The 12,755-nt window shown below is 49.9% G+C and overlaps 1 protein-coding gene across 1 annotated transcript; it reads left to right on the top strand.

Annotated features, from left to right (window-relative positions):
- Window positions 1-44: 44 nt before the first annotated feature.
- On the top strand, window positions 45-12,355 carry KIAA1147 (KIAA1147 ortholog). Its single transcript, XM_026037263.1, has 9 exons — window positions 45-107; window positions 4,914-5,013; window positions 6,011-6,169; window positions 6,965-7,118; window positions 7,381-7,519; window positions 7,956-8,087; window positions 8,280-8,430; window positions 8,906-8,974; window positions 10,106-12,355. Exons 2-9 carry the CDS (start codon window positions 4,919-4,921, stop codon window positions 10,299-10,301), a joined length of 1,095 nt encoding a protein of 364 aa, XP_025893048.1. The 5' UTR covers window positions 45-107; window positions 4,914-4,918; the 3' UTR covers window positions 10,302-12,355.
- The last annotated feature ends 400 nt before the right edge of the window (window positions 12,356-12,755 follow it).

Below are 12,755 nucleotides of genomic sequence, written 5' to 3'. Positions count from 1 at the left end.
CTGGAGCGCGGCCGGCTGGGGCGGCGCGGCTGGGGCGGCGCGGCGGGCGGAGGCGGAGGAGGACCAGATCGTGGCCGTCTTCGTGGTCACCTTCGACCCGCGCACGGGTGAGGAGCGGGCGCGCGGCGGCGGCGGGGGCTGCCCGCGGCCGCGCCGCTAAGATGGAGCCCGCGCGGGCCCGGCGGCGGCGGCGAGCGCCCCTTCCCGGAGCCCTTCCCGGAGCCCTTCCCGGCGCCCTTCCCGGCCTGATGCGGCTGCTTTCCGGAGGGCTCGGACGCGGTGGGTGCGCGGCGCAGCGCCGCCAGCAGCCGTGTCCCCGCCGCGTGTTCGCGGGGGACCTGCGTGCTGCTCCAAAGGCATCTCCCGGCCTCCGGAGCTCGGGGTGCTGCCCTCCGGAAGGGCTCGCACCTTCCTGCTGCTGTCCTCGCTGTGCTTTGCGGCGCGGGGTAGCGACTGCGAGTGCGGAAATGTGCGTTTCGGAACACGCCGCGTTTTGGGAGCCTCGGGCACGGGGCAGCGGTGCGAGGGCAGCGGTGCGAGGGCCGCGCTCCCACCTGCTGCACCTGAGACACCGCAGGGCTTCTGAGAAGGCTCCGCTCCTTGGAGTGAAGCGTCTGGAGCCTGGAGGTGGCAGGCGCTCGACCAGAGCGGGATGGAAGGGCCGCTGTCATCTGGGCGGRCGATGGAGAGCTCTGTGTGAGCACCGCAAACGCTGCCTGCTCTGAAACTGAGAGGCTCCTCTTGCTGGCGGTAGCCCAACTTTCCCAGGAGTTGGCCTGAACCAGCTGCCGCTTTGAACGGCATCCAGGGAGAATTGGGAAGCAGCTCTGCTCACCCCGATGGGGTATTTCTGGGTGGCATCTAGTGGATGAGGTCTAGGAAAGCTCAGTCTCCCGCCGCAACCGGTGCTGATGCTGGATGCAAGGAGCGTGCCAAGATGCAGAGGAACACATCCACAGATGTCACCTCCGCAGGAAGAGGGCCAGGTGCCCTGCGGAGGCTGAGGACTGAGGGCAAAGATCTTAAAACCACAATGAAGTGAATTTTCCAGGGTCAGAAAAAGGATATGAGAATTCCTAGGTCAACTGGATGGGAGCATGTGAAGGGATTCTATAATGTGAATAGAAGTGTGTGTGAGAGGAGATGGTCCACGCTGTGTCCGTGCTGGAGATGGGCCTTGCCAGGACGAGCAYAGGAGGCCTCCCCCACTAGCTCCCTCAGGTCCATGAAGGCAGTTTCTGAGAGACTTTGGTGCCAGGTAACGTGCCCAGCATACAGGCACGCTGTGGAAGCAGAAGAGAGGGGTTTGTCCCCAAGAAGGAAGGTGGTGACTACACATAACAGCTTCCCTCCTAATCTTAGTAGGGCTTGGACTAGGCAAACCCAAGCAGTGTTTTTTCTAGTTCAAATATCGAGTATATTAAGCAGTTGTGTGGGCTGGGCTCAGGAAGGCAGGTTATGGGGCTACAGGACAGTGTTACGGTCCTGGTGTCCCTGGGACTCCTTGATGCCTGTGTGAGTGCCTGGAYGTTGGCGTCTTAAGTGAAGTTTAACTTAAGTGCAGCATGGTGGCAGCCCAGGAAGCAGCTGTGCCACCTTGCTGCCTGTGGCAGTCCTGCTTTGGCCGCCCTCTCTTTAAGGAGCATTGTGTTGGGAATGCTCAAACACCTTCAAAAGTGCACGCAGCGAGTCTGTGCCAGGCCTGCCCTTCGAAGAGCACGGACATGAGTTGCTTCAATGAGGCTCCTGAATTGCCCACTATGGGTGTTGTGCTGTGTAGATACCAAAGACCCCGGGTGATCTGGGGCAGCAATGGAGACTGGATCCATAGGCTACGTCCCATCTGTGCGAAGCAAGCAACGGGAAATGAGACAAGCTTTACTTGGGGAGGAGAAAAGGAAAGATGAGGAGAAGTCAGTGTCAGCCTAAAGCTCTTCAGATATATGAAGAGTAAGGTACACATCCACTCAGACACCTTTATAGTGATGGAGGTGGTGATGGTGAACCTCATGAAGCTCCCACGTGGTCTGCTGGCTTAAAGGACAATATGAGTTATAGGGGCAGGTGAAGCGGGGGAGAGGGAAGACATCTCTTCTCCAGCATTAACTACAAGATTGCTCAGGTGCTCTGGTTTGTCCTCCCACATCTCTGCTGTTCAGGAAGCCGAGCTCCACTGTGGCTGTCGTGGCCTGGCACAGCTGGGGACTCTGGGGACCTCGAGAAGCACTTGACTAGTCCAGGAGGGTGAGATGACTTCATTGTAGCCATCAGACACTCTCTAAAACACTAGAAACTCTCTGAAAATCCATGAGAGGCACTAGAATCTCCAGGAGGAGAGAGAAGACAAGTGAGAGGGGAACATCCTGCACTGTGCYCACTGAGAGCGCTGTTCCAGCTCTGGCCTGCAGCTGGGAGGTAGCTCCCACGTCTCTCATCAGCTCTTCAGCACTGGTTGGGTCATGCTTGGAAAGCTGCCCTGCATRTATGTGAGCTGCCTTATGCATATGCAGGGAAAAAGCTTCCTTTTCCTCCCCCCCCTTTTTTTTCTCTGTTTGTTTTACTCGTTAACGTTTTTAAGCTACTCCCTCTTCCTGTTTCTCGTGCGGACCAGCAGTTGCGCCCGTGTCTGGGTGAAGTCTGGCCTTTGTTTGCTCTAGTGTTTCACCGCACCGACTCTTAATTTTTTATTTTTTTTTTTTAATCTTCTCGTTTGCTCTGCGAGTGCCACGTCGCCAGAACGCGCGCAGGGCAGGGTGGTGTGAGGAGCCGCCAGGAGCGCAGGTGTGGGCTGTTTGTGTCAGCTCCCAGTGACCAATCCCAGGGAAAAAGAAAAAAGAAGGAGTACATGACTAAAGAAGTAGTTATATGATAAGCAAGGGTGTTTTGTTGTTAAGCTGTAAGATAAGGATCTGCTTCAGGATGCCTTTCTCCTGCTTGTTGTTGCACAGCGCATGTCGCTTGAGCAAGTCCCTTCCACCTTCCGCACCTCTAGAACGGGAATACCCCTTAGATGGTGTTTGGACTGAGGAGAACAAAGTGAAGCGATTCCCCTTGCTGGATGGAGCCCTTGCATATTGATGTACTAATGTACAGTAATGGCCAACTCGGTGTGATGTAAAAGCTTAAAAGAGGATCCGAACTTAACCACAGTTCTTACCACAGCAGTCGCCGAGTTTGCTTCCTTACTCTTTCAAGGAAGAGCCTCGTGCCTTTTTAAAAATAAACCTCTGGAGGGACAGCCAGCATCTCTCTGCTCCGTGCGGGAGCTGCAGGCTGCGAGGGGCTGCCGCGGTTTCGGCACCCTCCTTCAGGGCGAAGCCGCGTTGGGGCCGAGCTCGGCGGTTCCGCGCGCGGCGCCGCGTGCACGTGGGCTGCTCCCGTCTGCCTGCGCGTCAGACCTCTCCCTCTGCGCTGTTAGATCCCTCGTCGGGCAGGCTGGGAAGAGGTCCACTGAATACGGTGGCTGTTGGAGAAGAAAAACGGCCTATTTGAATTTCAGTGGCTAAACCTAATTCCAATGCAAGTGTGCATGTGTGGACTTGTGCAGATGAGTAACAAAATAAAAGGGCTTTGAAATCGGGCTTCATAATTAAATATCCATTTCTAAAAGCCTTGGCCAAGTGCAAAGGCCTGCCAAAGGCACAGTGTGGATGCAGGCCCGGGTGGGACTCTTGTCCCTAGGCAGGGGTGCAGGGGACTGTACCGTTAGAGAGCACTTCTACGCTGCACTTACCACTGCATTCGTGCTGAGGAGGGGTTGTTTGCTTTGTTCTTAAAAATAAGTTGCATCATTTCAAATGCTGATGCTGTAGGGAGAGTGGGAGAGAATGGAAATGCTTAAGCCTAGAGCTCATCTTGCTGCAGTAGGAGTGGCTAAATGGGCAGGTTAGATGCTGAAGTRCTGGCACAAAAAGTCTGAAAAATGCCCCACGTTAATCCCTAGTAAACCTGCCAGTGGAGCAGCAGGGCCTCACTGGCTGCAGATCATTAGATGTTGTTACCAATTCCAGTAACAACCTGCCTGGGCTCAGGGAAACCCATTTGCGTGGGCAGCCTTGGTGAACACAAGAGGCAGAAGTTRGATTGATTTGAGACCTCTCCAGTCCCATCTGCTCCAGGATGAGGCTCCCCGGGCGGCCTTTAGCGGTGAGCAGCTAAACAGCGGTGTGTTTGGCTGGCTCGCCAGGTGACTGATGTTTGTGAATCTTGAGCTAGCTTGTAATTCTGTGTGGGTTTTGTTCGTTTGATTATTCTAGTATGCACAAAATGTTGCAGAACTTGAATCTCCTCAGCTTCCATCTAAAACTTTAGCTTACTCCTATTTTGAATGAAATAGGAGAAGTTCTAGGAAGAAGTAGTGAAGAACTAGAAGAACTAGAGGCTCTGGGATTCCTGTTTGACAGGCGCTGCAAACATAAAGGAAAATACCTCAGTGGTAGGATCTATTGCATAATCTCCTCCTAAGGATCAGCAGTCCATACTTTGTTCTTTGTATATCCAATACTGTGTTCTTTGTATATTCAGTATACATGTAAACAGCAAAAATGGAACAGTATTAATACCTGCTTCTCTACTATCAGGAGTACCTGCTGAGAGCAACTTGTAGTTGCTGTGTGATTTAACATATCAAGAATAAGACCACAAAACAGCACTAGACTGTGAAACCGCTCCAAAAGTTCTGCAGTGCCTGGATATTGTGCTGCGACAGGAAATGTCCACAAGAGAGGCAGGAGATTATTTAATCTGCCCTCTTTCCACAACGTTTAGCTCTGCCCCAAGAGCTGTGTGAGTGCAGTGTTCCTGGCATCCCAGTGATGTAAAAGCAACAACTGGCTGCTGCTGGGGTTAACCTTTTAGCAGGGGGTGCTGTGACCCTGTTCACTCAAGTCAAGCTTTAATTTGTTTCCCTGCAGGCAACATGGTAGAATGGTGCTTACCTCAAGATATTGACTTGGAAGGTGTGGAGTTCAAATCCATGGCAAGCGGCTCCCACAAAATCCAGTCCGACTTCATGTGAGTATGTCCATTCCTTCTTGTTCCTCTTAGCTGTCTGTCTGTACCACCATCCCTTAGTTCAAAACAGGCAAGAAAAATACCAGGAAGGTAAGYATTAAACTGCTGCTAAACTGTATCCATCTGAGCCAAAGATACTCTTCCAATGTTCTCAACATATCATCAAATATCACCTAGCTATATGGGATCTTCTGTAAGATAACTTTAGGTGTGAGGACTGTAAACGTGGGAGGCCGACTCGCAGTGGGGTACAAATGTTAATGCATATAGCAAACTTTAAGGACAGTCAGGAAAGGCCTAGGGTGGAGGAGAAAGAATGGCAAAAATAGGAAGGACTTTGCAGTGAAAGGACGTAGAAGAAGGTTCTGAATCCTGCCAACACCTTTGGATCTTTCTAGTGTTGTGGTACCCGCCCTGTTCTTCATTCACTTTCTCCTTTGCTAGACCTGTCTTATGCTGTAAAGATTTTAACTGGAATCCGTCCCCATGCCCGCGTTTTCAGTAACCCAGTGATGCAATGCACTTTCCCTTCGGCCAGGAACAACATCTGTTCTCCCAAAAGCACGCAGACTTTCTCTTGTGCTCTACTAAAGTGTGTTCCCAGTGCTGGCATCCAGGACTATATTCACAGCTTTTATCCAGCGGGGATTTTCCTCCTTAGAAGCACTAGAACAGCGCTGTGGTGACAGGATCCTGCATCCTCTGCTAGACTGTTCTTCAGGGCGCTTTGCTTAGTGTCCTCCTTGAGACATGTTATTTGGTAGGGGCTCTAGCAGTAGAAACACTGGGAACTCTTGGCTGGAACATGCTGTATTGCAGCCTTCTTCCCAAGAAAGCTGGAAAACTGTGGCCCGGTGTGTGCCCTTCAAATAGCGTGGTAGGATTTCAATGGTTTGCTTAAAGAGTTTTCCCTGTGTTCCCCAATCAGTAATTGTGGTGGTTGGTTCCCTTTCTCTCTTCCACAACGTTAACTCTTCTGTCAAATATTTATCCCCAGTTATTTCCGGAAAGGGCTCTGTTTTGGCTTGGCCTGCTTTGCCAACATGCCTGTGGAAAGTGAGTTAGAGCGTGGTGCCCGCATGAAGTCTGTGGGGATTCTCTCACCCTCTTATACCCTGCTGTACAGGTACATGCACTTCCTGGAGAACCAGGTCAGGTAAGTTGCCTTGTGGTCCCGGAGTGGCGCTGGCCAGTCCTACGTGCACCTCTTGAGCTGTGTGGAGCTGCCTGGCACTGTTTGGGTACGAGGAGGCTGCATGGCTCCCCTGTTCTGGTTGCCTGTGGGATGTATTCCTGGGAAAGGCAGCAGTGCCTTGCTGGCCGTTGGGTTTGGATGTGAGTGACAGCCTGGGTAGGATGAATGCCTCGGTATGACTGACTTGAATGACGGCTTCTGCACAGACAGAGCACAAGCTGGTGTCTGTGGAAGGGAAAAAAAGGCCGTGCACAATAGCGTGCTGATTGCTAACAGSCTCGTCAAATGCTCTGCAAACTGCTCACTTTGCAGCCCTGGGGGACGCAACTGTTCAAGGGAGGGTGCAGAGAACAAGGGGTTCCCTGCTTCTCCTCTGAAAACTGATTTGCCAAGGGCTCACAAAACGCTTCCCGAGCTGTGATGGGGATCCCACCTAGGCATGCGCTTCTGCGGGGTTGAGTGGGCTTGGCAGGGGCCCTGGTGATGGCAGCAGGGAGAGCTCTTCCTACCTGAAAGTGTTTTCAAACATGACCAGTGCAATGCATGGACCACTCCACTGCGTGCTGCAGTCCTGCCCATGTTCCCTGGCTGCACTGAGAGCTGCAYTGCACCTAATGCCCTCCTAGGCAGCCCTGTGCACCTGAGGCAGCCAGAGGCTTTTTGCTGGCTAGGAAAGCAATGTCAGCTGGGGGCAAGACCTCTGACTAGGTAGTCTGCAGGCACTACAGATCTCCTCTATCTCCCTTTCTTTTCCAGGCACCAGCTGGAGATGCCTGGGCACTACTCCCATCTAGAGGCATTCTATGATGACAAGAAAGGAGTCCTTCCTGCTGGCAAGGATGTGGCCACCTCTCAGCAGCCTGTCCACTGGCTACCATCCATCCACAGATACATGTACCCAGAGATGAAGGTGAGGCGGGGGCTCCGAGCCTTGCTGGGATGTGCAGTGTGCAGCAACTTCTTACCGGTRTATCACACTACTTTATAAGCAGTCACTGCAGCCCTTGTAGGCTGCTCTAGGCTAAGATTTTGTTACTGAGGCTGAGTGTTACAAGCTGCAGTTCTCTGGCATTGCTGCGTGCTGGGCTTGCTCCCACGTTTAGGTGGAGCATCTGTGCCTGTGTCCCTGTGTCACCTCYGAGCCGTTTTCCTCCCTCCCTCTCCACCTGCAGATCACGCATCCCGCTGGTTGCATGTCTCAGTTCATCAAATTCTTTGGTGAGCAGATCCTTGTCCTCTGGAAGTTTGCCCTGCTGCGCAAGCGCATCCTGATATTTTCGCCACCCCCGGTTGGAGTCGTCTGCTACCGAGGTGCGTTGTCAGAGACATGGGAGTTCTGAGCCACTGGGCTGAGCAACTGCAGCCGTGGGGCTACTGGGGGCACGGAGGTGATGCCGGCCTTCAAATTCCACCTTGTGGGGGGTTTTGCTGGGCCTGCATTTGTTTGTCTGCTACAAAATGCTTTTGAGGGCTGTCTGAGAAGAACCTGCCTTGGTGGCACTATTAAACACAGGAAGAAAGAGCACTGAATGAATTTCAGGGAAAAAGAATGTGGAATTCTTATGGGAGAATTGGCTATTTTTCATCTAGAATATGGATTCCCCCATGAGCCGTTCTGGCGTTCAGCCACGTGGCACGGCAGTAACCATTGCTTGCATAGGGATTTGTGTAACTGGGAGAGCAGGATGCAGAATGCCTTTGGAGGGAATACTGAAAGCCTCTCAGCATGCACTTCTCTTGCCTGCAGTGTACTGCTGCTGTTGCCTTGCCAATGTTTCTCTACCTGGTCTTGGAGGAACTGTACCAGAGTCCAAACCTTTCTTCTACGTGAACGTGGCAGACATAGAAATGCTGGAGACAGAAGTGTCGTAYGTGGCCTGTAAGTATGGTGGCTCAAAGGGGATTTTTCTAACTTTACGTTGCAAAATGTCTTCAGATGTAAGACTGTACAATAAAATGAAGGGTGCCATGATGAGAAATGACTAACTTTACAGAATGCCTAACTAGGAGAGAAGAGTCGATTTGCAGGGAGAGCAATGTGCTTATCTGAAAATCTCCCTGATTTTGGCAGGTACAACAGAAAAGATCTTTGAGGAGAAACGGGATCTCTATGATGTCTATGTGGACAACCAGAATGTGAAGACGTATCACGAGCATCTGCAACCACTCCTGAAAATCAACAATGCTGACAAGGAGAAGTATCGACGACTCAATGACCAGAGGTAGTAACACAGATCTGAGTGGCCTTGGTCCCTGCTGGGAGAGCAGTGCAATGTGGAATGGAAAGGACACTGCTTCTTTATATTCTTTAGTATTTTCCATATTTTCCGAATTTCTCAGTACTTCAGCTTAGCTCTGAGATTCTGGTTATACTGAAATGCTGCAATGAGAGTCCCTGGACCCTCTGCAAAATATGCTCACTCTGCTAGTGCACTGATGGAGCCAGACAGAAGGCAGGAGAAGTGCAGAGATGGCGATATGTTAGTGACTCCCAATTGCTCAGTAGCAGAACTGAAAACACAGCTCTGTAACTTGATTTCTAGTCCTGTGCCTTATGAAGGCTGCTTGKGTGCCTCAGATATTGGGGCAGTGGTATTAATTTATCCACAAAAAACGTATGTGAAGTAACTCTTACCTTCTGATACTGCTTTGAGGTTCACTGTACGTAGATGCACTGAATCTGTCTCCTTCCCCCAGGCAGATGTTAATGTACTCTCAGGAAGTTGGCGAGGACTGTAGCTCCTGTGAAGAGGACCTTTTCATCTTGTGAGTKGATACATATAATTGGTCACTGTTGTACTTAACCTCTTCCACTGATTTCGCGTTGCCCTCGCTTGACATGCTATGAAACATCCTGGTTAACATCCTTCCATAGTCAGCTCTGAGCTCCTTTAAGGATCTTATAACCAAACCTCTATAAATGTTTCCCTTTACATCATTTTCTTTATAACTTAGGAAGCCAAGATGCCGAACAGCGATACTAGTCAGCTGAGGTCTTATAAATGCTGGAGGAAGAAGAGAATTTTAAAAGCACAGTTAGAAAGGAAAGAAGCCCTTCCCATTTTTGTAAGCATAAGCACTATAGGACTTTTCATGCAAGAACATGAAAAAGAATATTTTCTTTCTCAGGAAAGAAGGAAGCAGCTGTAGGAAGCAGGTAATGTACCATGTTATGGGAGGTACAACATGAAGATAAGAGCTGATTATGAAGGACTAGCCATTTACATGGCTTTTTTTACTTGGGAAACAGAGGAACAAGAAGGGGTTGTAGATTATAAGGTACGGAGTTAGATAAAAACCACACCTATACCAGCTCTGAAGCCATTACTACCTGGTGTTGTTCATAGTCTATAGCAGGTGAGAAGTAATGACATTAAATTGTGTAAAGGGCTGTTGGGGCAAACCTTTTAATCGTTGAGCTGCTTTAGATTTAGCTAAAGCTCTCTTTAGAAAAGCCTTGTATTTTCGTAGGAAGGCAGGAGGTGAACAGTAGCTCTTTCACTACTGTGTTCTGCTCTGATAATGGGGAATTTATTTACCCAAGGACTTACCAGCTGGGTGAAAACATTGTTTCCTCCTCTGCTTTATAGGAGCTATAGGTCTGATGTCTCCACTTAATTGCCACAAAGTACACATTAGCTGATAACAGGCCTTAGGAAAATGCCTAGGATAAATCAGCCAGACCGGAGCACCACTGTAAATTAAAAGCTATTGCTTTATCTCTGTTTATCCCAGGTCATCCACAGGGTGGATGGAAAACTACTACAGCACCACCTTAATAGGGTGGGATCTATATATAAAGTGGGTTAAATGTAGTTTGGAGAATCTTTGCTGCTGTTGCAGTGAATGTGCTGGTTTTGGTCCTATGCCATCATCTCAATTAACTTTATCCTATAGATTTTTCATGGAGCAGAACAACCGGATATTTCAGACGCTGATGGAGGTGTCAGCCAGCCAGGACAAGACCCTGACCGCTGACCACGCGCGGGGCATGGGCCTGGACCCCCAGGGGGACCGAAGTTTCCTTATGGACCTGCTGGAAGTGTACGGCATCGACGTCATGCTGGTCATCGACAACCCCTGCTGCACTTAGAGCGCACGGATGGGAGCAGAGATGGGGTTTGGAAGACTACCAGACATTTTGCTTAGGAACGTCACTGGAACCCACYACAGCCACTGGACGAATCTCATTTTATTTAATAACTTTACACAGAAGTATTTATAATTTTAAAAGAAAMTGTGATTTTTATTTTCTCCTTCACCTTTTCCAAGGAGTAACTGCTCCTGTTTGTTTTCATCTCACTTTCTTTTTCACTTGTTTTTTGTTTGGTTTACAAGGACCAGTGGCACCATTGCACCAATCTTCACTGCTGCCAGTGGTAGCTGGATTTTGGATGCCTGAGGACTGAACACTTCAGGAAAGCACTTTGTCTGATGGGGTCCAATGCRAAATGCTGTAGCTGAGCTCTAAAGACTTGACTGGAAATTGCATCCCCACTTATCCTTCACCCTTATATGGGGGACTGAAGAGAGCTTCAGCTGTTAGTGGCCCAGTCTTATAAATTCTTGCCTGTCCCACCATGTTTACTGGCGGTGACAGATAAACCAATGATAACAGAACTGGACTCCTCGAACGCCCCTCACTCAGCTGTCAGCAGCTGCGTTGGTATAAAGCCACCCTTTCTCTCCAGGGGCAAAGCCAAGCTTGAGGTGAGGGGATGTTCTGCTTACCAGAGTGGCACAGCTTCACTCGCAGTGTTTGAGGTGGTATAAACTGGCAAAGGCTATACCYACCTCACAGCAGCAAGTGAGCACCGTCTCTGCGTAATCCCTCCTTCCACTTCTTCTGGTTTTCAGTTGGTTAAAATCTTCAAACCAGCAAGACAGCCTCCCACGGACCAAGGACCCGAGTCACTGAGCCATCCTGCAGGCCCGCTGCTCTCCAGCCTCTGCTCAGAGCGTGCTGCGTAGGGCTGGGCTGAATAAGTGTGGGTTGAATGAATGTGTYTGCTCTGATCTCACTAGTGCTTCCTTCTGTAGCTGCCGGTGTCTGTCAYTCCTTTGCTTTAACACTGGCTGCTGCTCTTCCTTTGCCAAGCAGCTGCTGTCATTGCCTGCTGCCATCTCCATCTCCACAGTGAAGTGGAGAGCAGTGTGTGACCTGTCAGCTGCAGGGCTGCACTGGCTTTGGTGTCTGCAGGAGGCCCCAGGAGTTTGGCTCGGCCGGTAGAAGCAATGGCCAGCAGCAAGGCGTTTTGCTGGGGCAGAGAAGCTGTGGAACCAAGGGAATGGGAATGACATTTATTATTCTTCTGCAGGGGATGGAATGGCATTCAGTTGATGCCTGCAGGGCTGGAAGTTTCCCTCCAGAAAGGTTCTTTCTGCAAAGGGTGCACTCTTGGCCGTGTTTCAGCTAAGGATGGGACTACAGCTTGGACACTACAGCAAATCACATCTATAAAGTCCTTCAGCCAGCAGTAACATCAGCTCTAAACTAACAGTTTGTCCTGGTTAGAGCTATAGCTGCTTAGCCTTCCTGCAGGCTGCAGCAGTGCAGACTGTAGCTGGGTATCCATTCATCATAACATTTATTGGACAAGAGAGAGCCTGAGCCACCTAGATCTCACCTACCAACTGCTTTAACAGAGTGAAACAAATGTTCTCCAGCCGGATCCCCATAGCCTGTCTCCTCTGGAAGGAAAGAGGTTGCTCCAGGCTGTTCTTCCTCGAAGGCTGTCTGCAGCTGATGTGCAGCTTTAGGGGTTTCAGAGGTACGCAGGGCTCGCTGCACCGCGCACCAGGAGGAGCGTTAGTGTAAACTACAYGTTGTGAGCTGACTGTCTTGCGCAGCAGGCTTTCCCATGCTTACTTTTTGTGGGACTTGGAATATTTTTCTACAGGAGAGAACACAGTGCTGCTTGTGTTGTCTGTTCCCTGCAGCATATTCATTCTTAAGAGTACTGAGGGAAAAAATAAAGAAAAAGTAGAACTGAACAGTGTGAAATGGAATGATCAGTGTTTCCTCCTTGAGGAAAGGCTTTATTTTTAAATGGATACCTCTGGTATAAAAGTGAATTTCTGCTTTCTTCCTCTGGAGTGAAGAGCTGTGAGAAAGTATGACAGGCAAGGTACTGCTGTGACTGAAATTCCTTTAGATATTAAAAGAGGAACTAAACCTATAGTCTCCTTTTTTTTTTCCCTCTCTTTGTTTAGTCTGTTTGCCATTTAGTTCAGCTGTGGCTAGCTGTGAATGGCTTTTATTCTTCTCCATGTCAGTAATTCTTCTGTTGAACTGAATAGGAACAAGCCTTTGTGTCTTTGAAGTTTTAGAGCCCACTGCAGCCTGAGTCTTTCTAACAAACTGCATTAGAGCATTGTGTTCACAAGAGTATCAGTTCTGACGTATCCAGCAGTGAGATRTGTCTTCTAGAAAGCATCCTAAAATTATTAAAGTTTATTTAACCTATTCGTTCCAAAAACTGGCAGCGAGGCTGCTAGGTTTTGAGTTGCTGGCAATTGCACAGGTGCAGAAGCATCAAAGCAGGAT

Source organism: Nothoprocta perdicaria, unplaced genomic scaffold (genome assembly GCF_003342845.1).
Source record: "Nothoprocta perdicaria isolate Ctin4 unplaced genomic scaffold, notPer1 scaffold_195, whole genome shotgun sequence".
NCBI lineage: Eukaryota > Metazoa > Chordata > Aves > Tinamiformes > Tinamidae > Nothoprocta > Nothoprocta perdicaria.
The sequence above is the reverse complement of the archived record's forward strand: the minus strand, read 5'-3'. Positions and strand labels throughout refer to the sequence as shown.